Genomic DNA, 25,416 nt, shown 5'->3' on the forward strand with positions numbered 1-25,416 from the left:
AAGAAAAGCAAATAAAAAAAATATATACAGCTCACTGACTACTCCTGACCTGTGATTTGGCAAACCTGTGATTTTTGCAAAGAGTAAAGTTTTACATTTACACTGGAAAACAAAATATTAATCTGAAATCTCAGTGAAACCATAAATTCTAAGACTGCTAATTAATCTATATAAATACAAATGTAATGTTCATTTGTGGGATTAACATAACTCAATTGACACCAAATTTGGACACAATACACCTATCAGGCCAATGTGTGACCATCATACTGAAAAACAGGGAAAGAGGCTTAAAAAGCCAAAAAACAAAAATTACATTACACCGCAGGCGCAAAACCACATATGTACACACACAAAACACATATATACAAGCTGGGCCACAGCTACGTGTGGCAGGGGATGGCTAGTAGACTATATAAAGCAAGGCTAACTTTCAAAGTGCATATATATATAGCATATAAACTGAGTCTCCTGAATATTGCTTTTTGAAGGAAGGAAGAGGATTTAAAGGATAAAACTTGAGAAGCAGCTATGTCCTGTAGTATCCAAACCATTTACTAGTAGCCCAACCTTAAGCATATTTGCTTGGAAGTAACCCCACTAAATTCACTTGGGCCTGCAGTTTAGGAAGAAAATAAAGGCTTTATGGACTCCCCAAAATCCATAAGGACTCCACCCCACTCAGACCAACCGTGAGTGCTATTGGGTCCCCCACATATGACTTAGCCAAATTTCTTGCTGCACAGTTACAAAGCCACATTGGGCTCACAACACACTACATCAAGGACTCAGCCCACTTCATTGAAAAAATCAGCAATCTCAAGCTAAATACAAATGACAAACTGATCACCTTCGATGTGGTGTCTCTATTTACCATGGTCCCAATTGCAGACACCATGGCACTCATCAACCAGAGGTTCCCAGAAGACATCACGGCGCTGTTTCACCATTGCCTCACCACCAACTACTTTCAGTGGGACAATGAATTCTACGAACAGAAAGATGGAGTAGCTATGGGGAGCCCTCTCAGCCCAGTCATAGCTAACTTCTACATGGAACAATTTGAAAAACAAGCTCTTGAAACAGCAACCAAAAAGCCCACTATATGGTTCAGATATGTGGGTGACACTTTCACCATTTGGAGCCATGGAGAAGAAGAACTCAACAGGTTCCTGGACCATCTTAACAGCATCCACCCTAACATCCAGTTCACTATGGAAAAAGAAAAGGAAGGAAGACTGCCTTTTCTAGATGTCCTAGTCATCCGCAAACCAGATCAACAATTGGGTCACACCGTTTACAGAAAACCCACACACACAGATAGATATCTACATAAAAACTCCAACCATCATCCAAGTCAAAAAAAGAAGCACCATCAAAGCCTTGGCAGACCGTGCAAAAAGAATCTGTGAACCCCACCTCCTCCAAGATGAACTGACCCACCTCAATTGGGCTCTACAGGCCAATGGATATTCCACCTCAGACATCAGAAGAGCTGCAAGACCAAGAACAAGCCACGAGAGTCAAGATGAAGATCCACCCAGAGGAAAAGTGTTCCTGCCATACATCAAGGGAACCACTGACCGCATAAGGAAGCTGATGAGGAAACACAACATACAAAAAATCTACAAACCCACCAAGAAAATCCAACAAATGCTACGTTCAGCAAAGGACAAGAGGGATCCTCTCACCTCTGCAGGGGTCTACCGTATACTATGCAGCTGTGGACAAGTCTACATAGGGACCACCAAACGCAGTGCCCAGACAAGAATCCAGGAACATGAAAGGCACTGCAGACTACTCCAACCAGAAAAATCAGCCATAGCAGAGCACCTGATGAACCAACCTGGACACAGCATTTTATTTGAGAACACAAAAATGCTGGACCACTCTCACAACCACCATGTCAGACTACACAGAGAAGCCATTGAAATCCACAAACATGTGGACAATTTCAACAGAAAGGAAGAAACCATGAAAATGAACAAAATCTGGCTACCAGTATTAAAAAATTCTAAAATTAAAACAGCAGAGAGAAAAACAGGCAGGGACATCTAATCACCTTTCAAGAAGAGTTTGCTCCAGGCACAGTCAGCCCATTGTATGCTAATCAAGGTGGTCAATTGAAAAGATTCACACCTAGCCCAACTTACAAAAGCCCTTTGTCTCACCCTGGTCATTCCACAGATATATAAACCCCTTTTTTCCCAGCTCCAGCAGACCTCACCTCTGAGGAAGCTTGCCATAGATGCAGGCGAAACGTCAGGAGAAATGCCTCTAGAACATGGCCATATAGCCCGAAAAAAACCCACAAGAACTGAGAAAATAAAGAGTCCTGTTAGATCAGACCAGAGACCTATCTGGACAAACATTCTGTTCATACAGTGACCAGGTATGTGGCCATGAGAGGTCCACAAGCAGAATATGAATGCAGTGGTATTCGCCCGTTCATGTTCCTCATCAGGTGACACTTAAGGGTGTATTGTTTCTGATATCCAGTTAATCTATCCATCAGGACAAACTAGTATGTTTTTCCTCATTTCAGGAAGCTTCCAGAGGATCTTTGTCCTTTTTTAAAAGGAGGGAAGAGAGGTAGTTAGGAGGCATGTTGTAATATTTTCTAGCTAATTTCACTCCAGTGTTGTTGGTGAAATGTTGGAGGTTGGCTTTTAATTCTTTGATTTAAAAAGATGCCGTGTATAATGTATGAAGTGTAACTATTTTATTGTCTAGATTTTTAACCACCATTTCCAAAATGCTAGTATGAATTTGCTTGTGGTATGACGGTTAACATTTTGATGCCAGAGCTCATAGAACACTTCAAGCCTAATACATGTCCTTTAAACACAGCGCTTGATTGGTTTTGAAAAAAACTAAACTTTGTTCTTTTGGCACAGGATCTGATGCAGTGCACAGCCTTTGCAACAGCAGATGAATATCATCTTGGTAACTTGGGCCTTGACCTGGCATCACGTGGATATGTTGAAATAACAACATTACCCAGAGGTAAATCACTTCCCCACTCCCGCTTCTGTTGAAAACGATTTGTATTTTGAGTGTAAGAATCAAAGTACTTGATGATAATGGACTGCTCAAAACCTAACAAAATCCATCCCATACCTCTGTAGTTTTGTGCACTCACGTTATTAACTCTTATTGTTTGGGGGGAGGGGGAGGTTGGGGGGGGGGGTGTTAGAATGACTTCAGAGGGGGTTTGTTTTTACCTTTTCTGAGTGACCCATAATAAAGTACAGTATCTGCTAGGGTTTTGTTACAAGGGCCTCCCCACTCTAATTTAAGTCTCATTATAATGCAGTGTCCTACTAAATCTATGTCCCTTATATCAAATGGCAAAATCAGGGCTGCTTTTTGGATTTATTTTTTAAAAAAATATTTCAAGCCATGAGTGTTTGAATCTGTGGGTGCAGAATCCAAAGATATGTACAGTGACTGTAGTGGGATGTGGATTTCTGGATAAACATAACAAGGAGGTTGAACAGGATGAATTACTTGCGAAGCTAGGATTGCTTTTAGATGAACTTTAGATAATTCAAATTGTAATAAGAATTTAGAAAGTGGTAAGGAGGGTGACTAAAATGATCAAGGGTCTGGAGAACAAGCCCTGTGAGGAGCAGCTTGAAGAGCTGGGCATGTTTCGCCTGCAGAAGAGAAGGCTGAGAGGAAACATGATAGTCATATATAAATATGTGAGAGGAAGTCATAGGGAGGAAGGAACAAGCTTATTTTCTGCTGCCCTGGAGACTAGGACGCAGAACAATGGCTAAAGGAAAGCAGATTCCACCTGAACATTAGGAAGTACTTCCTAACTGTGAGAGCTGTTCAGCAATGGAACTCTGCCCCAGAGTGTGGTGGAGGCTCCTTCTTTGGAAGCTTTTACACAGAGGCTGGATGGTCATCTGTCGGGGGTGTTTTGAATGCAACTTTCCTGCTTCTTGGCAGGGGGTTGGACTGGATGGCCCACGAGGTCTTTTCCAACTTGATGATTCTATGATATACGTTATTACCCACATGGGTTGTAGAAGCTAAAATTCTTAATTCAATATATGTTTTAATGTATACATCTATTTTATTAGATGGCATGTTTCAATTCAATTCAACCTGGAATTGAGTTGTTAAGCCACTCTGACTCCCCTTCGGGATGAAAAGGACAGGGTATAAATACAGTAAAAAATAATAAGAAATAAGTTATCATATACAGTCAAACACAGTTCCAGCAGATGGATAGTTACTTAGATGTAAATGTCATAATATCAGGCTAAAGATGTTGAAGACTTTTGCTGAATCATATTTTGAGACATTACATCTGTTTTATCCATTAGATGCAGCAAATGTTTTGGTAATTGGGACAGAAAATTCAATGAAAGAATATGATCCTGGTGTGATTTTTTTCTTCAGGTAAGTAAATCAGTAAGGTGCAGGTGAATGCCCCCCCCCACCCCACCCCGCTTTTTAAAAAAGAAAAAAAATGGAAATAATAGGTTTAAATATTCTATCTATTAGAAAATTGCATTATATAGTGCTTAGAACTGCCTATCCCTGTGCATTCTATATATATTCTTGCTGGCCTCTTCCTGCATTAGATTAGATTAGGAGAAAAAGAAACCTTTAAGTTACAGTCCTTCAGTTTTAATATCTCCAGATATGCATACTTGTTTAATGTAAACCCACAGCTGGTTAGAACTGTACTATAGGAAGTCTGGCTTCTTTGGTCTTCATTTTGTTATAAATTGATTTACAATAACAATAGTTTTAAAATGTTTGTTCACCTCTGACGCCTTATAATAGAAACAGCACTTAGGTAACTTAATCAACGGTTGGTTGGCCACTTTAAGGCCAGACTGCCAATAGAGGTCATTTTTCCTTTCATATTTTAATAAGAAGCCTAATGCTCCTTTGCAATTCTCTTACTACAGGGAAGGCTCTGTTGTGTTCTGGAATGTTGAAGAAAAAACGGTAAGTGAAAGGGACATTTTGTGAAACGAGTTACATTCAATGAAACTGTTGTTGTGCCTTCAAGTCATTTCTAACTTATGCAGACACTAAAGCAAATTTATCACAGGGATTTCTAGGCAAAATTTGGTTTGTCTTGTTGCCTCCTTCTGAGGCTGAGAGTGTGACTTGACTAAGTTTATCCAGTAGGTTTCCAGATAGAGCAGGGATTTGAACCCTTCTTTCCAGAGTCAAATTGTAATGCTCAAATCACTGCATGATGTGGTGCTGGCTTTCTAATAAAGCAAAAAGTGTTTAGCAAGTAAATAAATAAATAGAATAAAAGTTGATTAAAAAGTAAGGAGGCCTAAAGGCAAGACTCTGGTGAAAAGATAAAATGCACAGCTTATTTCCACTTCATAGTGAAACATTGAATGGAAAACATAGGATGTTTTCCTGCATGGCCTTGGTGCCAGGGAATTGAGGGTGAGCCAAGGAGACAATTGCTTTACATAAATGAATGATTCTGGGAAGGGTTTGGGATCTTACAGATTGATCAAGGCAACAAGTGAATCATCACAAAATACTTCAACAGTAGCTGTGGTGATTACTTGCATTAATATTGGAAGAGAGGGGTTATAATAATGGTTTAAGCCAGTGTTTCTCAACCTGGAGTCATGATGGGGTATCAGAGGAGTCACCAAGGACTTTCTGTTGGTCATGGGGGTTCTGTGTGGGAAGTGTGGCCCAATTCTATTGTTGTTGGGGATCAGAATGCTCTTTGATTGTAGGTGAACCACAAATGTCAAGGTCTATTTTCCTCAAACTCCCCCAGTGTTCCCATTTGGGCATATTGAGTATTCGTACCAAGTTTGGTCCAGATCCATCATAGTTTGAGTCCACAGTCCTCTCTGGATGTAGGTGAACAACAACTTCAAAGCTCAAGGTCAATGCCCACCAAACCCTTCCAGTATTTTCTGGTGGTCACGGGAGTTCTGTTTGCCAAGTCTGGTTCACTTCCATCATTGGTGAAGCTCAGAATGCTCTTTGATTGTAGGTTAACTATAAATCCCAGCAACTACAATTCCCAAATGACAAAATCAGCCCCCCCCCCCCAAATAGTAATCAAATGTGGGCGTATCGGGTGTTTTTGCCAAATTTGGTCCAGTGAATGAAAATACATGCTGCATATCAGATATTTACATTACGACTCATAACAATAGCAAAATTACAGCTATGAAGTAGCAATAAAAACAATTTTATGGTTGGGGATCACCACAACATGAGGTACTGTATTAAGGGGTCGCACCATTAGGAAGGTTGAGAAGCACTGGTTTAAACAGTCACAAATTCCATCTTAAATTACAAAATTCCAATGTTATATAAAGTGATCATATTGTCGTCCCTGTACAGCAATGCACTATTTGCATTGCTGAAGCAAAGTTGTGAATCTCATTCGAACTTTGGGAGCAGATCTATTTTATTATTGGAAATATATTTTACCATTTTTTCCAGCTTTACATTGTTGAAATCAGCAGTGCACTTTTTATTACCGTTATTTCCTTTTCATCTAATTTTTCCTTAATACATGAGCTATGTTGAGTTCTCCAATCTTACCCATCTTTTTGACTCGTCCAAATTAAATTCCAATAGTCTAATTGGAATGCCTCAGAATAACTGTAGGTTTGTGGCTCCCAACCTCCATTCTCTTCTGGTGAGTATAATATTGACTTGGAGATTCTATCCTTATTAGCCCCTGCTATCCAACATTTAATTGAGTTGTCCCATTTCTTTATTATTTTGCCTGGAATGTTAAGTGGTAGAATTTGAAAAAGGAACAATATCTTGGGTAAAATCTTTATTTTACAAACCTTTATCCTGGTTGTGATATCCAAACTGCATTTTTTCCAATTAAGTATTTGCTTACTTATTTTTCCCCATAATTCATTGTAGTTTAGTTGAACTATATTATTTAGATTATACGCCTCAATATCTTAACTTCTTTTTTCCCAGTTTTACCCCAGAGTTATTTGCGCCTCTTTTAATTCTTTCCAGTTTAAGTTTTTATGTAACATATCTGATTTTTCAATGTTTGTAGCTAATTCTGAGATATTCTTAAATGTTTAAATTATTCTTGTTATTTCCTTTACAGATTCCTCTAGTGAACCTAATAATAACATTGCATCATCTGCATATAAATTTACTTTTAGATATTCCTTCCCAATCATATTCATTTATTTTGTTTTTGTTTCTAATTAGCGAGGGGTTCTATCACCATCATAAAATAAATTGGTGAAAGGGGACATCCTTGCTTTGTTCCCCTTTCAATTTTAATGGTTCTTGTTTTAATATCTTTCAGTCTGTTATTTAATTTTTTTGAAAATTTTATAATCCACATTGCATAGTATTATTGGTCTATATGGGTTTATTATTAGGTTTTAATATTTTTATTATTTCTGATCTTTTTTTAAAAAAATCTCATTAAATAGTGGTAGTAGGTTTGAGGCAACTTCTGCTTGGAATATTTTATTAAAATTAGTGGTAAACTCATCATGGCCAGGAGATGAATTTGATTTCAAATTTTTGATCAACACTTCTATTTCATTATTGGTATGATGATTCCATCTGAGGGTCTTTTTTTTAATTAGAACATCCGAACTTTCAGTAATTATGTAAATTCAAATATTATGTAAAGTTTTTTCATAATAGCTTGCCATAATTTCCTTTAAATCCTCCTCCTTTGTTTTTAGTTGTCCTTTTTCATCTCTTAATTTGGTTAATTTACTGCTTCCTTCTTTGAGTTGTTAATGAAATTAATCTGAAAGTCGTTTTTGACAGATAATCAAAATTTTGTAAATAAAAATGTTTTAAAAGTATTTAAAAATATATATTTAAATGATTATCTCTAAATTGTCTAATTGTGTTTTTATCCCCCTCCATTTTTCTTTATTTTCTTCTATAGGGTCTTTTTGAAAGGCTTGAAATATTTTTTAACCCCCCCCCCCCCCCCGGTTTAATTTATCTACCTTACCTTTTTCTCTTTTCTTGATACTTTTTTATTTTATTTTGTCTTCCCTTATTTCAGGTGTTTAGTTTAAAGTATTAATGAATTTCCTCCTTCAGTTCTTGTCTATCTTCTTCTTTAAGAGAAACCAAATGGTTAAATCTCCACCTTTTAAAGTTTTTGGGGTGTTGTCTTCCAGTTTTAAAAATAAGGGTGCCTGGTCCCCTGGCTAATAATTTAAGAAAGAGTTTAACCCCCCCCCCCCCCCACACACACACACATTACTCTCCCAGATACTAAAAAATCATTACAACAGATTATTTTTTGGTAGAGAACTATAATGTTTTGCCTATAAAAAAAACTTAACGGTGATCTCATTGTATTTGTCAGCAATTTTAATAAATTGTACATTTTATTTTCTAGATGAAGAATATAATGCAAATCCTGGAGAAGTATGAAATTCAGCCATATGAAATTGCATTAGTTCATTGGGAGAATGAAGAGATTAATTACAGGAGAGGAGAGTAAGTTTCTAAATGTCTTAGATTTCACAAAATCTAGAATTTAATTGGGCAAATAAGAACAGGAACCATTGGCGTATATTTGCTTCCTGAATGTATTATCTTCATTTTTCTGCCAGAGCAGTGGTTCTCAACCTGTGGGTCCCAGATGTTTTGACCTTGAACTCCCAGAAATCTTAACAGCTGGTAAACTGGCTGGGATTTCTGGGAGTTTTAGGCCAAAAACCCTAGGGACCCACGGGTTCAGAACATCTAGATGTCCCAATGAAGCTTTTTCCAGATTTTCTTTGCAGAATTAGAAGGTATCATTGCTAGTGTAAGGAATGTAGACACATCAGGAAAAAAAAGTTCAAAAGAAATGTAGTGGATAATTGCTTTATTCGCACCTAGTAAAATACCAAATACAAATACATGTGTTTAATTTTAATCTACTTTCTCATCTTGAAATTGGAATATAATAACAACTCTGAATTATTTTTTTCATGAAAACAGCTAACTGCCATTTCCACCCAACCCCGTGGACAGGATTCCTGTCCTAATTCCCCCTCACCCCAGAGGTCATTTTCTCAAAAAGATGGGGACGAGAGAATGGCAGCCATTTCTTTCTCAAGGAGCAGTGGAAACATACCCCACTCAGTCACAGGAACTGCTTCCTAGTAAATGGGACTTGGGAGACTTTCGCTGTCCCTCGTAGCTACTAAATTAGGGTTTGTGAATACATAGCAGTCACAAATACATAACTCCAGGTTATGCATTCATAACTGCCATAGAGGATTCCTGCTGCCATCATCATCATCCTTTTGAATGCTAATCCCAAATCAAGTTTCCTGTGCTTCCACTTACATAGCCCAAATTGCACTACCCATAAACTATAGGATACCAGTAGACTTGGAGTTTTCAGATTTTAGTCTGGGAAAAAACTTGAATCAGTCCCTGCAAACCCAGTTGCATGAGATGCAGAGAGAGTAAGAAAAAAAAAACCCAGACAACTGTAGTAGGGAGGCTGAATAGAGTTGCAGGAACAGAAGGACGAATGTTTTGTGTATACCGGAAAGATTTACTGTCTTCGTATTTTTTTTTCACCTTCAAGTTATTTGTTACTTATGTGAACTCTAAGGTGAAGCTATCATAGGGCTTTTTTGCAGACAGTTCTTCAGAAGCTGTTTGCTTTACCTTCCTCTGAGACTGAAAGGTGTAACTTGCCTAAGGTCATCCCACGGCTGAGTGGGGATTTGAATCTTGGTCTCCAGAGTTATATTCCAATGTCCAAACCACTACTCCATACTTACTCCCCATTGATAGTGTAGCTCCTGGTTTAACTGAAAGCTACTTTCAAATTACCACAAGGGTAGAAGTGCAAACTCACCATAGAAATTATTTTAAAAAACCTAATATTTTAGTGCAGTTGGATTTAGGACCAGTGTGTCCACCACACTATTCCTTTAAAATTCTGAATGGAAACACTAACCTTTAAAAACAACCCTGCTAATTGAAATTGAAAAGCAGTTCACCATCCCCAAATTGCAGATTGAAAAAATGTATTATGGGAAAACCTGACAAACAGGTTAGAAGGTGAATGCAATGGTACAATTGGACACAGAAGAGACAGATAGATGCACAAACACAACTATACCATTGCAAGATGGAACAAAAGGAAAGACATGAGTGTCCTACTTACAGCAGGGTATATTGTTGTTTTCTCAACTTCAGACCTTTCCTCTTCAGCACATGTATTTCACTAGTAGATTTCTCCTGATATCTCAAATAGATAATGATCATGATCCTCCATTGGACACATAGCTATGATGCCATAGTTACATTCTGTCCTCTGATCCAACCCCTCCCATACCAACACACAAAATAACCCTCACCTCAGAAGCCAGACAGCAATGCCAAATGGAGAGTAATGTGATGGTTATGAATGGGAACTGAAAGATTATGCTTCCAGTACCTTCCCACCAGCAAGCAACAGTGCAGTGAATAGAACCAAGGATCCTTCCAGCTTCTGTGCATATCAAAGTCCTTGTTATCCCATAGTCTGCTAGTGGGAGGGAGCTGGATGCGTGATCCTTTAGTGCCCTGTTAGTGCCAAATAACGCTTGGCTTTTAAGGTCAAGAACATTGTGCCAGGATCACAAATGTGAATAACAAAATGATTACAAGATAATGTGTCTAGTTTGTGGCATGTTATTTGACTAACAGAATGCCAGACAATGTTTTTATTTTGAAGTACTTACAAGAAGCACTTCAAAGAAAAAGAAAAAAAACTATTTTCCAAATAATTTGCTCAGTAGCCTTGTGTTCTGATTAATAGTTTTTGCAAAAGCTGCTGAACAAAAGCTAGACAAGCTTGTTTTCTCCTTTCATTTTCTGTGACGGGAATAAGCTTGTGCTTAGGAGACATGGATTAGCTTCTTGCTCATACTTGTATTCTAAAAACATACTAATAGCTATATGACTAATACCCTTGTGTAATGAAGTGTTTTAAGGTAAAATCTATTTTGGTTCATTTGGTCAATTAAGGCATTCTTACTGCTCTTTACAGAGGACAATCAAAGCTTCACAGAGGAGAAATACTGATAAATTCAGAACTTGATGCTGATGACGTCACACTTGAAAAGTTTGCTTTTTCAAATGCCCTTTGCCTTTCTGGTAAGTTGTATATTGTAGCAGGCATTCAAACCACCAATTTGTGAGTGGATGTTATATATGGGATAAGTAGAAAACAATCACAGGGAATTATGTGTACTTATCACATACTTAGTTGTTTCCTACCCAGCCAGCCCCTGATACTAACTAGAATTGGAAAGCCTGTGGCCCTCCAGAAGCTACTGCACTTATCTGCTCCATGAAGCCTAGTTTTTATAATCAATAGTCAGCAATATTTGGATGGCATTCATTGACGCATTTCAGTTTATATAGCTGGAGTGGACAGAATCCTTGGAAATGTGAGGTTTTGGGAAAAAACCTACAGGATCTTTGCTCTTCCTGGCTTATATAATAGCTTACGAATGGCCAGCTGGGTAAAGGAAACTGCACAACAAGGATGGATTGTGTCATACATAAAGAGGGAGTGGTAAGACCTTATCTTAAATCAAAATGGTTGGGGTTTTGAGATTTGCAAGTCCCACTGCTTCCAGAGGTATCTTTGGTGAGGATGCAAGAGAAAGCATTTTACATGACTGCTCCCAAATACAGAATTCAGTTGTCAAGGGAAGTCAGCCCCTCTGTTCTTCCACCAATCAACAGAGATTTTTTTGTTCTGATAAGGACAGAGATTTTGCATGGGTGAACCTCAATGGTTTGATTCCTTTTATTGAATAATGAAATTTGTCTTACCTTTGTGCTATAACCAGCTTTTCTATTATTTTTACAATGTTTATCGTTGTTTTCCATTATGTTGAAATTTGTCTTGTCCTCAGCGATGAGAGAAAGCCAGAACAAACATTAAATAAACAGGGGAAATATAGTTCAGCCAGATCTGGAGGCCACAGGTTCTTACCTGAATAATTTTTATGAATGTATACAATCGATAGCATTTGTGATCACATATTACCATAGTATAATGCAAAACAGCTACTGCAACAAAGACCTCAACAACTGCATTTTTGAAGTCAGTGTTGAAGCACACTAGCCAAGTAACCTATTATGAACAATTCACATCTCATTTCAAGATATTATATACATTAAATAGGGAGAAAAACTCAACTCCCTCATTGTATATAATTTAAGACATGTCATTAAAATACTCTAATTTTATTCTGTAGCTGAGTTACATATTTTGCAGCATATAAGAATACTTTTTATTTCCAATAAAAAGTAGATCTCAGGACATGCAGACCAAAGAAATAATATGAAAAAATAATGATTAAGTTTCCTTTCCCACTGTCACTATTAGAATCAAAATTGAAACCTTCTGCATCACTGTGAAATTTGATCAAGGGTGTCCTGCCCATTATGCCTTGTAACCCTTAAGCATATCTTTTAAAACGCAAACCAGACCAGTATCTGAAAACAACCATTATATAATTTCAGGTAAGAATTTTGTGGTAATATTTAAATGCAGTGAACATGAATAATAAGTCTTTTGTACTTTTCTCTAATGTAGTAAAACTGGCCATTTGGGAAGCATCAGTGGATAATTTTGTAGAATCTATCCAGTCAATACCTGAGGTATTTGCTACTTTTTTCACTTGTCCTAAAAAGTAGGAGTGCATTTGAAGGCTTTTAGCTATATATTAGCAAGTACAAGATGCCAGGATTTGTTAATAGCATGGAATAATTAAAATTTGTCTGTCAGGTTTCTACTCCAAATTTGTATTGTGACTGAGGATATACAGAATTTGTTTCTAATGCTTTAGTTCGGGGTTTCTAGACAGCCCTCCAAGGTAATTTACACCCCCCCCCCCCAATCTAAATTTTAGACTTGGGGTTACCTTAAGTCTGAAATGACTTGACAACATGACAACAACAATCCTAATTAACTTGACTATGTCACCAGCCAAAAGCCGTCCCAAATTTCCCATTGAAATACTGGTAAGTTTATGTTGGTTAAAACTGTTCTTCATTCTAAGTATTGTATTGTTCTTTCATTTTTTGCATAACAAATATATGTGCAATATGCATAGGAATTTACTCATGTTTTTTAAAAACTATAGCCCACCCCCCAAAATAGTCTGAGGCACTGTGAACCGATCATCTGCTTTAAAAGTTTGAGGACCCCTGCTTTAGTTAAACCCTATTTGAAGTATCCTATGAGGATATTATATTCCTCAAATACTGTTTACCTCAAATTAACCATGGCCTCTAATGTGGTCAAACTTCTGTTGAGATAGTAGTGTGACCCACTACTATCTCAACAGTGTATAGTGTATAAAAGAGGATGAACCTAGTTTCTCACACTTAATTGAAGACATATTTTTGATGCCTGGATAATAGCAAGCCTGTAATGTAACTCTCAGGTACAGTCAGCTGATAGATAGCACAAGCTCTTCTCCAAGAATGAATAACTATACCAGCCCTCTAGACCAGTGGTTCTCAACCTGGGGTCCCCAGATGTTTTTGGTCTTCAACTCCCAGAAATCCTAACAACTGGTGACTGGCTGGGATTTCTGGGAGTTGTAAATCAAAACCATCTGGGGACTCCATGTTGAGAAACATTGCTCTAGATCCTGTTTCATGGTTGTTGGCAGCTCAATATTTGCTCCTCAGCTGTAAAAAATTCCAGAAATGCAAGTTTTTCAATTGCAAAAAAGTCTTCATTCTATTGAAAATAATAATCTAATCTTAAATCTAAATCCAGAATCAGATGACATTTGGGGAAATACACTGTGTCGGTTCCACTTATTGATTCATTGGGTCGACTCTGGATTGGAATTCAGTAATGGAGCCATGAGGACTGCAGATAAGGTGTGGGGCATGTAGGCAGCCCATAGGCTGTTGGGTGTTTAAACCTGGTTTAACTGATTATATCTTGAGATTTCATCTTGTTGGTGTTAGCTATGTCTGGTAGTCCGAGCACCAAAGGATTTTCGTGCAACCGAGTTAAATCATCTTATATTTCCCTCTTAAGAGCAAAAATTATTTGTTGCTCTTTTCAGTGACTTGAGTCTAGAGTTTGTGGAAGCAATTTATAGAATGGGATTTTCTGCACTCTTCTCCCAACCCTGCTTGTACAAGCTTCTGTTGTCCAGTTTTCTAAGATTTCTCCTGAATGAAATTACATCACAACGCTGGCCCTTCCTGAAGGTCCTCCAAGGAAATGGAAAACCCTGACTGCATGAGTGACTTCTGCTGATACAGTCTATAACTCTAAACTAGCAAATCTGTGAAACTGACTAACAACAACTAAAATAGAAGTGTAATTTTACATTGATTCAGTATTGAGTGACAGTTAACATGTGAGGAACACCTCTTGAAAAAGGAAATTATCAATTGTATGTTCAACAAAAATATTTTGAAACAATTTTAAGAGAATTGGAGGTAATGCTGTAAAACATATGGGATAAAAATATGCTATAAATTAAATAAATGAGTAAAATTGAGATATGTATCAGCTGCTGTTGTATCCTAGATTAAAAAGTTATTTGCAAAATATCATTGCTCAATGGCTTATTGCAATCTTGTTACAGATACTAAAATTAAGAAGGAAGGTGAAATTGTCTCATGCAGATGTAATGCAGAAAATTGGGGAGCTATTTGCATTAAGGTATGACATTAACTTTAAAAAAGGAAAGAGTTTTGTTAACAACCAACTTTAAAGAAGAAATGCTATGACTATGTGTGTGGTTGTTCCAGGAGAGGAACAAGGGCATCTTGATGCACATTGCTACTGATTTTTGCTCTATATAGATAACCAAAACCAAGGCCTTCACAAAGGACTTAGTGAGGTGGCATTCCACAAAAAGCAGTCATGGTTCTGAGTGTTACATAATAGCATGTTCTTTCTCATTTCTCTTTTTCAAAAATATGAAATGCAATAGAAGAACTCAAGGAGCCACATTACACTTCACACATCTTACAATAATCATTTTTTTAAAAATGGAGTATGTCTCTGATCAATTTGTGCCTAATCACTAGCATTTAGATTACTGGAAATGTTACTAAAGTTGTTGAGGAACTTCTTGTGATATTCCTACAGAGGACATAGCTCTTGATATCTCTATATGTAAAACGCACAATGGTAAATGAAAGCTTAAGAATCTGGCTTTATTACAACAGTGGAAAGTTCTGGTTTTTGTTTTTTGGGTTTTTTTACATTATGAAAAACACTCACACTGCTCTTAGTGATATGCATTGTTTAGGGTTTGGACAAGGATAGTGATACTCATGGTTTTGGAAGGACTACTTTTTTGTTAGTACCTTTTATACCATTTTCCTTTTCTGACCAATTTTCAATTTGGTTTGAAATGAAAAAGTAGGCATAATATTTCAAATCAGAGAGAGAACCATGCATGTGATAGGAAGTAGAATGTACATATCCAAGTCCTTCAAGGGTCATACTTACAATGAAAACCTGGTTTGAGCAAAAATATTTTTCCAGTTCAAGTATTATTTTTTTAATTTATTATTTAGAGCATTTGTATCCCATCCTTCTCAACCCCTGAAAGGGGGCTCAGGGCGGCTTACAATTGGCAGTCATTAGATGCTGACAAAGAAACAGTTAGAACACAAGAATTCACATAATCAAATCAACAGCAATAAAAATACATTAAAATATTGACCCTTAAAATATTAACACATCGAAGTCTGAGTCTGCAAATCCAAATCATAACCCAGAGTTTCAGTCCAATGTCTCTTAATTGACAATTCTCACAAGTCATGACATTTGTTGCTCAGTAGTACTTACATCTGAACCACGTCATTATCACATCAAATTATCAACATAGGTATAAAGAGCTATAAATACTAAGAATGTTCTCATTTATTCACCCCCTAATCTTCAGGCACCGCATAAATTTAAGTTCTGATCTTCTGATTACGCCGGATTTCTACTGGGATAGAGAACACCTTGAACAGCTATATGATAAAACTTGTCAGTTCCTGAGTATTAATCGCAGAGTTAAGGTATGTATTTTTTTCTTCCACCCAGAATAATCTATTTTCTGCCATTTTGAGAGTTGTTCACACATTGTTTCTCCTCCAAGAACTCTTAGAATTTTAAACTTTGTTTCTTTTTGTTCTCAGAAGTAAAAAACTACAAATTACCTACTTACTACAGTTGGTCCATTATGTGTGCAGTTTAAGCATTCGTAGATTTGATTATTCACATATTACTATATGTGCTACCCCATGCCATTTTTAGATTTTGATGACAACAGTGTTGCTAGGAAGAAATCAAACTAGCAGCTGGCTGGTCCCAATCATCAGTGTGTTCCCTTTCTCCTGTAGCTGGGAAGGAAGAAGGAGATGGGATGGTAGGAGGATCCATGTATTCTCACTTGCTCACACAGCAGGAGGAGGATGGGAATGACATGAGGGAGGGAGGGCGAGCATGCATGAGTTTGCTCACTTGCGTTGGAAGGTGGGAATTGAGAGGAAGGGGTAGGAAGATGAGCACATGTGTTCACTCACCAATGTGGATGGCAGGGGAATGGGAAGGGGAATGCATGCATGAGGTCATTCATGTGGGGGAGGACATGAGGGAGGAAGATAGAAATGTTTATTCATGCAGGAGGGAAGGAAGGGACAGGAGGAAAGTGGGTACATGTATTTGCTCACTGCCAGAGGCCGTGAAGAGGATAGGATGAGTGTCCCCTTTCTACCTTCTCTCCCCCCCCCCCAAAAAAAAATCTCATCCCATCCCTGCACAAATGAGTAAGCAAGTGGGTCCACATCCTTATTCATGTGTTAAATATGATTTGGTTGAGCCTAGAGATACTCGTGGAAGTGGAAGACCAACTGTATATATATTTTTCCATAAAGAAACCTATCTTTAAACACTCTCCTCCCAAGTCTTCTGCATGCACTAGGATCCTGGAAGATGCCGAGCCTTTTTTTCTTTATTTGTTTGGGGACAAGTAAGAATCTGTGGAACTTGTTTGCCCATTTGTTAAGCCAACATGGTTAAAACAACTGGCTTACTGTTCCTGAGCATTGTGGTGTTGCGTAAGCACTTCTCCTTATGATGGGGAGTGGCTAAAGCAACCAGATATTCACTAGGAAGAAAAGGCCTGGTGTTTGTGAAGACAACTCAGGAGTCCTGAATTTGAAATTGGTTTTGGATTCCTGACATGTTTGGAATTGGGAAACCAGAATTCATGGTTTGGAAATGGCATGAGGTTTTTCTTCAATTTAACTTTATGCTTCAAATGAGAGGAATCAAGAACTTGTCAGGCAAAATGCACATGGTTGCTGGATATGAAAAGCGTTAAAACTGTCATTCTGCTTGTTGAGCATATATAGCAAATATCTCTTTCCCCCAGCCTCCCTCTAATTGTGTACTTTTTATTTTACAAGTTGTACAATTCTAGTAACTTTCCTGAAAGTTGTACAAATTTTATTAACTTTCTAGAAAGAGGTTATTGCCACTGGAAGCCTGAGTAATGCGTTTGTAAAAGTCCATCTTTAACAAGGAACCCTGAATTCTCTATAAACGTCTCTGCTGGTCCCAGATTAATTTTTGTCCACTAGTAAGCAGGCCAAAACATTCCTTGCATGCATTTTCATAACATATATGCATTGCTGTAAGAACAGTTTCAAAGAAAACATACCTTTTTATTGAAAACAAAATAACATATTTGAACAGATAATAAATGTCTATTGTAGGTTTACATTATGATAACATATTTCTATATTATCCATTCACATTCTTTACAGATTCATTCATATTACATTATTTTAAACCAACTTTTTAATCTTTGTACAGTATCAGTGCTGGCTTCTCATTCTTTTACCCATTTCATATATGTTGCCCATTTCTCTTTAATTTCTTCTGTTTTGTCCTCCTGTGAATCTTCTTGGGTTATACATGCAATAATATCTTATTGGACTTGCTCAAATAAATAGTTATTCCAATTTTCCATATTCCATTTTTTCATCTCTCCATCCACAGGTTATTACCATCTTTCCTGCTAAGATCATTGCTTATTTATTTATTTATTTATCGTGTCATCAGCAACCATACCATTGTATGTATTTCAATTCTAACAGAACAAAACAAACACACAGATTAAAAAGAAAAGAAAAGAAAACACACAGATTATGCAACTTGGTTGTTGGTTAAATGTCCTTTGACCAGTATCTGGCCACTTGGAGTGCCTCTGGTGTTGCCGCAAGAAGGTCCTCCATTGTGCATGCGGCAGGGCTCAGGTTGCATTGCAGCAGGTGGTCAGTGGTTTGTTCTTCTCCGCACTCGCATGCCAAGGATTCCTCCCTATAGCCCCATTTCTTAAGATTGGCTCTGCATCGCGTGGTGCCAGAGCACAGTCTGTTCAGTGCCTTCCAAGTCGCCCAGTGTTCTGTGTGCCCAGGGGGGAGTCTCTCATCTGGTATCACCCATGGATTGAGGTGCTGGGTTTGGGCCAGCCACTTTTGGACTCTAGCTTGCTGGGGTGTTCCAGCGAGTGTCTCTGTAGATCTAAGAAAACTATGTCTTGATTTAAGTCGTTGACGTGCTGGCTGATACCCAAACAGGGGATGATCTGGAGGTGTCTCTGCCTCTGCCTTTCACTATTGGCTGCTACTTCCCAGCAGATGTCAGGTGGTGCAATACCGGCTAAGCAGTGTAATTTCTCCAGTGGTGTGGGGCGCAGACACCCCGTGATAATGCGGCATGTCTCATTAAGAGCCACATCTACTGTTTTAGTGTGGTGAGATGTGTTCCACACTGGGCATGCATACTCAGCAGCAGAGTAGCATAGCGCAAGGGCAGATGTCTTCACTGTGTCTGGTTGTGATCCCCAGGTTGTGCCAGTCAGCTTTCGTATGATGATGTTTCTAGCGCCCACTTTTTGCTTGATGTTCAGGCAGTGCTTCTTGTAGGTCAGAGCACGGTCCAAAGTGACTCCCAGGTATTTGGGTGTGTTGCAATGCTCCAGATCATTGCTTTAAATAGGTCTTGATTCTTTGCAGCAACGTCTTTATTCATTATAATTGCCATTAACACAAATTCCATATTAATTTGAATTGTTATTTTGAAAAGTTTCCCCATTTTTAATTATCTTTTCCCATAAAGTTTTTACATTTAAACAATCCCACCACATATATGCATTCCAGCCTTTCTCTACACATTGGGCTTAGTTCTGTTCCCATATTTGCTAATTGAGCTGGTGTCCTGTACCATTTCCAGATAAATTTCCTTTGTAATTCTTTATATTTTTTAATTTTCATAACTCCCTTCTTTACTTCCTTTATAGTTTGTTTTGTGAGTGGCCCTTCCTTCTATCATTTGCTTTGTAATGTTCTTACTACATACTCATCATCTTTTATCATCATTTTATATCATTCTCCTACTAATCCTTTCATTGTCTTCTGTCCATTCGTAAATATGTTTTCAAACTCACTTTCTTTGCCTAAACATTTCCCCTGTTTACAAAGAAAACATATCTTAACCTATCTTAAAATTGGCCACACTTCAGATGCTATGAAATTACTTTGATGGACATTAAACTTTGGAAAATAATATTTTAACTCTCCCATCCTGTTTCACATGTGGGCTGGTGCTACCACTGCAGTTTGACTATCAGGGCAGAAAGGGAAGGCTGTGTAAGGTCCACATACAGAAAATGCAATGCAAGAATAAGATGTTGTAAATTAAGCTATTTGTCACAATAAATCTTTGTGGCAAATTAACATTAGCTGCTTTTATACTACTATGTGAGCCTGTGGAGGTGTGCCCATACATTCCATTATACATTTCGAGTTTCCGTAAGATTATCCTATAGACCTTTAACAGAAACTTTGATAACAACAAAATTTAACTCTCAGTAAAAAGGTATCACTCTGTTAGGAAAACAAACATCAGGAAAAATGTGGATTTTTGTCCTCCAAGTAATGAACCCCTTATTTTGTTTCTTCCTGATAAACAAGAGCTAAAAGGTTGGTTTGAAATATATGAAGGAGTAAACTGCTATCATATCTTCATAGAAATATTCTGGCATTCCCCTCACTTATTCTTTGATGTTAAGTATGTTCCGAATTACGAATCCGATTGCCCCCCTCCTAATCTCCTGGAATCTTCCCAAAAAGAGGGGGGCACCAAAAATTCGAAACAAAAACAGAATGGATTCACACACCCCTGTTATATATACTTGGAATCCCTTGTAATGTGAACTGAATTGGATAGTAAATGTAATATTTCCATTTTATCCTTCAATCCACAAAATCATCATATAAACCACTGTTGAGAAGATCTAACTCTACGACAATATTTGAAGCCATACTGTCATCTAGATTATATTAGATAACACTTCCATTTGAGTTTCAGAAACCTTAGCTGTCACATACTTCAGCCAGGTTTTAGGTTTCTATTAGTCTCTGTCTGAGCAGTTCAACTGATGATTTTTAACAAGTTGTTTGCCCCAAAATTTCTGCAATAGCAGTTGTTATATTCTTGCTGTTGCAGGTGGTGAATGAGAAGCTCCAACATTGCACAGAGCTGACAGATCTGATGAGAAATCATTTGAGTGAAAAACATGCTTTGCGCTTGGAATGGATGATAGTGATACTCATCACCATTGAGGTTAGTCTGATGTAATAGCTGTATTGGTAACAAACACAATGCATCTTAGTGGATAAAGGTTCAGCTTCAGGTATTTTACAGGCAAATGCCAAAACAACTTTTTTGACAACTTAATTTTTTAAAAAATAACAATGTTTATGTAATATTAATTTTTCCCTCCTGTATTTGCTCCAGTTAAATGTGTATAGCTCATTTCTTCCCAGTATAACTGTAGTAATCCTGTGAGGTCAGCTAAGCCAAGTGTAATTTACCTACTGGCACCCCCGGTGGTGCAGTGGGTTAAACCCCTATGCCGGCAGTACTGAAGACCGACAGGTCACAGGTTCGACTCCAGGAAGATTGCGGATGAGCTCCCTCTATCAGCTCCAGCTCCTCATGCGGGGACATGAGAGAAACCTCTCACAAGGATGAGAAAACATCAAAACATCCGTGCATCCCCTGGGCAACGTCCTTGCAGATGGCCAATTCTCTCACACCAGAAGTGACTTGCAGTTTCTCAAGTCGCTCCTGACATGAAAAAAAAAAACCTACTGGCTTTCTTTGCTCAATAGGGACAAATCTGGATCACTTACATCTCTGTCCAATACTGTTAATACTCCAAAAATATCCACAGATTACAATTATAAAACTCAAAATTTTATATTTACCAGTTCACAACTTAAATTTACTAAGCATACTGAAGTCAGCTTGATTTTGTCCTTTACAATTAGTTTGTGTATACTTTAGTGGGATTTTGGAAGGAAGATAAGTGTTGACAGCACCTGTGAGTTTTTGCTCTCTTTCACTATCCTGGAACCATATGGGACTGACTAAAGAGGTTGTGTATTACTTCTTAATTTTCCACACATAAATGTTGTGACTTGTGAAATTCTCCAAAGCCAGCAGTACACATTTATTTTTTAACAATTTGTTTGATAACTTTGTTTTCAGCCTGTATATTGCCACCTCTTTTCCTCGTGTGGTATTTCCTATTAAATACTATGTAGTCTTTTATTTGAATATGAACTTTTTGTATTTGTTTTATCCCACTGTACAGTGATCTGAAATCTCAAAATTCAAAACGGAAGGGAGGGATAAACTGATATCCCTGTGTTAGTTAAATAATTTGAAACGACATGTAGGACTTGCAGATTCATAACCTAAAGGGCCAGGCTTTATCAGAGCTGGTTAATCTCCAGCTGCAGTAAATCTTGCCAACCAGAAGGCTGACAGTTGGAAGCCTGGGTCAGAGTGAGCTCCTGGCCTTTAGCCCAACTTCTGCCTACCTAGCAGTTTTGAAAACAGCAGTGTGAGTAGATAAATAGGTACAGCTTTAAGCAGGGAGGTATTTAAGGGGCACCCATATGGAAATGCCAGAAAAATGCTGGCAATTTGATCAGGGAGGAAATTTACAAACAGAGCTCTTTGGCAGGGAAAGTGGAGCGACAGCACAACCCACCCACCCCCAGCCTGAATCAAGATGCCAAAGATGGGAAAGCGTATATATACCTCTATGTACAGTTGTCTGCCTTGTCAGTGTATAATGGCATTAAATCTTGCTGTGTATGTGTTCTGTGATCCGCCCTGAGTACCCTTCGGGATGAAAAGGGCAAAATATAAATACTATTAGTAAAAATAGCAACAATTAAAATACAGAATATGCAGTACATTTTGTTTGTTTTTCAGGTCATGTTTGAACTTGGTAGAATGCTTTTTTGACAATAAATGAGAGCCAGAAATTTTGACTAGCTTGTGGAGAAACATCCCAAAGCCTCGTTTGATGGAATTCTTCAACTTTATTCTTCACACTTGTCGAAAGTTCAATCACTGTCGTAATAAATATATGGACACCTGGTGCTTACAAAATAATTGAAATTTGTGGATGTAGAACAATTTTTAAAAAAATGTATTACATTGGTGGAAAATTGTGGCTTAAAAGTAAATCATTCTTTCTATAAATGCTTATTTTCCAGAATCTCTATGCCTGATATTTCTTTGGTATGCTGCAAGAAATTGTGCAATAAAGAATACAATCTGACATTTAGAAATCTTAATACCTGAATGGTATACTTTTTGCACATTTGACACATTCAGCAACATTTTATAAAGCTCTTCCTATACTGTGTGCACATGAATGTTGTAAAAAATTTCCTGGATTCGCTATTTTGTGGCAGACATACAGCTTTGTGACCCCTTCACTCCTTGCTTCTACTATGGAGATCTTCAAATTTATCAAATTCCTTTTTCTTATAAAAATTCTAATCAAATTTGAAAGTGTAAAAATTATTTACAGATGATGAAGAGAGCAAGTCACTTCACGGTCGATCAAAGGATAACTAAGCTGGCCTTAATTTGCTTATCAATGAATTTAGTAAATGGTGAAATAAGTATAATTTTAGATTGCTGGTAATGTTTCTCATAGCCAAGATATTAACTGCAATTAGCCAAGTTCCTGAGAAATACATAAGCCCAACAGCTCGTTAACGTGAACTCATTCTGTCCCGACGATGTAGTGTTCCAAAGTAACCTGCTCTGAGACATAGGGTTTCTACTTAACTATCATGGCTAATGATCTTTATTAGACCCAACAACAAAACAATCAAAATGCTAAGTGCTCTTTTAAAACCAGTATTTCTCCATGGGGGACGTTAAAAGTAATATTATCACTCCACCTCTTCCCATTGCATTTTTTTTCAAAAAAAATATTATAGTTGCTGGAGAAACTGCTTTTGAAAGCTCTGCTCTTTTGATTAGTCTAATACAAGGGACGGTTGGCCTGCTACATCCATGGATTCAACCATTCATGGCTTGAAAATACCTTTAAACATTCAAAAGATAAGTCTTGATTTTGTCGTTATATATAAGGGACACATAGAATCATAGAATCAAAGAGTTGGAAGAGACCTCATGGGCCATCCAGTCCAACCCCCTGCCAAGAAGCAGGAATGTTGCATTCAAATCACCCCTGACAGATGGCCATCCAGCCTCTGTTTAAAAGCTTCCAAAGAAGGAGCCTCCACCACACTCCGGGGCAGAGAGTTCCACTGCTGAACGGCTCTCACAGTCAGGAAGTTCTTCCTCGTGTTCAGATGGAATCTCCTTTCTTGTAGTTTGAAGCCATTGTTCTGCGTCCTAGTCTCCAAGGAAGTGGAAAACAAGCTTGCTCCCTCCTCCCTGTGGCACAATTTTACTAAATTATATACAATGGCAATTGAGCATCCCTGACATTTGGTATCCATGGGAGCATGGTGGTATCGATGGGAGCGTGGAGGTTAAAAGTAATATTATCACTCCATCTTTTCCCATTGCATTTTTTTTTCAAAAAAATATTATAGTTGCTGGAGAAACTACTTTTGAAAGCTCTGCTCTTTTGATTAGTCTAATACAAGGATTCAACCATGGATTCATCCATGGATTCAACCATCCATGGCTTGAAAATACCTTTAAACATTCAAAAGATAAGTCTTGATTTTGTTGTTATATACAAGGGACACAATTTTACTAAATTATATACAATGGCAATTGAGCATCCCTGACATTTGGTATCCATGGGAGGAGTGGTGGTCCTAGAACAAACCTCAGTGCGTACTAAGGGCTCACTATACTTGTGATTTGTTTTACATTCAAGACAACATTCATATGATTAAATAATGATAGGGCCGCCATATAGTCTGCCCTTGCTATCCAGATTTAACCACTCATGGCTTAAAAATAGTCCAAAATATTTATTTCCAAAAAGCAAAGTTTGCTTTTGCCATTTTATATAAGGACACAATTTTACTATGCCATTGTATAGTGGAACTTGAGTATCCATGGATTTTGGTATCCATGGTGGTGGTTCTGGAGCCAAACCCTAATACCAAAGTAGCATTGTATGTTGTCTAAGCTTGTCTTCACTATGATTCAGATTCGTTTGCTTTGTTAAATTAGTTATGAATCTGATGGAGCATATTTTATCAACTTTAAAAGCTATATCTGAATCAATTAGGTATCTTCATTACAACAAAAATGTACTTTTATCTCCCAAAAATCTATACTTTTCTATACCTTTTGTCATCTTTTATAAATTAAACTTTCAACTTATCCTCTCAAGAGGAAGATTCTCGTGGTCCTTTTGTTACTAGTTTTTTTTTTCAAGGCTTAGCATGTACAAGGAAGCGGTTCCTGTGCGAAAGTGATGCCTGGCAGCTGTAATGGACTGGATGAGGGCAAATTGAAGCTTAATGCTGACAAGACAGAGGTGCTCCTAGTCAGTTGTAACACAGATCTGGGAATAGGGAGTCAGCCTCCTTTAGATGGCGTTTCATTTCCCATGAATACACAGGTTCGGTTTGGGAGTACTGGATTCGGCTCTAAACCTGGAGGCCCAGGTTTCACCAGTGAGCAGGAATGCTTTCTCAGTTAAGGATAATGCACTAACTGTGCCCGTTCCTGGAGAATTCAGATCTGACCACAGTGGTACATGCCTTGGTTACATCCCTGTTGGACTACTGTAATGCACTCTACATGGGGCTGCCTTTGAAAAGTGCACAGAGCAGTAGCCGGACTGCTAATGGGCTGGCTACAGGGAGCAGACAATTCCTCTGTTGTGACAGCTCCACTGGCTGCCAATACGTTTCTGAGTCCAATTCAAAGTGCTGGTTTTGATATACAAAGCCCAGTCCAGGTTATCTCAAGGATTGCAGGTCTTTATATTAACCTGGGAGACATCTACAATCTACTGAGGAGGGCCTTCTCTCAGACCCACCACCATCTCAAATGAACTTAGTGGGAACACAGGA

General features: G+C 37.9%; 1 protein-coding gene across 7 annotated transcripts in view; it reads left to right on the forward strand.

The window, feature by feature from the left end:
* The window catches only part of RMND1 (required for meiotic nuclear division 1 homolog), a 29,714-nt gene extending 7,025 nt beyond the window's left edge, over window positions 1-22,689 (forward strand). For all 7 annotated transcript variants that reach the window (XM_060753567.2, XM_060753568.2, XM_067466005.1 and 4 more), the window contains 10 exons: window positions 2,898-3,006; window positions 4,341-4,416; window positions 4,935-4,974; window positions 8,378-8,478; window positions 11,021-11,127; window positions 12,584-12,648; window positions 14,607-14,683; window positions 15,921-16,041; window positions 20,540-20,656; window positions 22,322-22,689. In XM_060753567.2, the coding sequence (XP_060609550.2) occupies window positions 2,898-3,006; window positions 4,341-4,416; window positions 4,935-4,974; window positions 8,378-8,478; window positions 11,021-11,127; window positions 12,584-12,648; window positions 14,607-14,683; window positions 15,921-16,041; window positions 20,540-20,656; window positions 22,322-22,354 (846 nt within the window). In that variant the 3' untranslated portion in view covers window positions 22,355-22,689. The remainder of the gene's footprint in view (window positions 1-2,897; window positions 3,007-4,340; window positions 4,417-4,934; window positions 4,975-8,377; window positions 8,479-11,020; window positions 11,128-12,583; window positions 12,649-14,606; window positions 14,684-15,920; window positions 16,042-20,539; window positions 20,657-22,321) is intronic.
* The last annotated feature ends 2,727 nt before the right edge of the window (window positions 22,690-25,416 follow it).

This window comes from Anolis sagrei, chromosome 1 (assembly GCF_037176765.1).
Source record: "Anolis sagrei isolate rAnoSag1 chromosome 1, rAnoSag1.mat, whole genome shotgun sequence".
NCBI lineage: Eukaryota > Metazoa > Chordata > Lepidosauria > Squamata > Dactyloidae > Anolis > Anolis sagrei.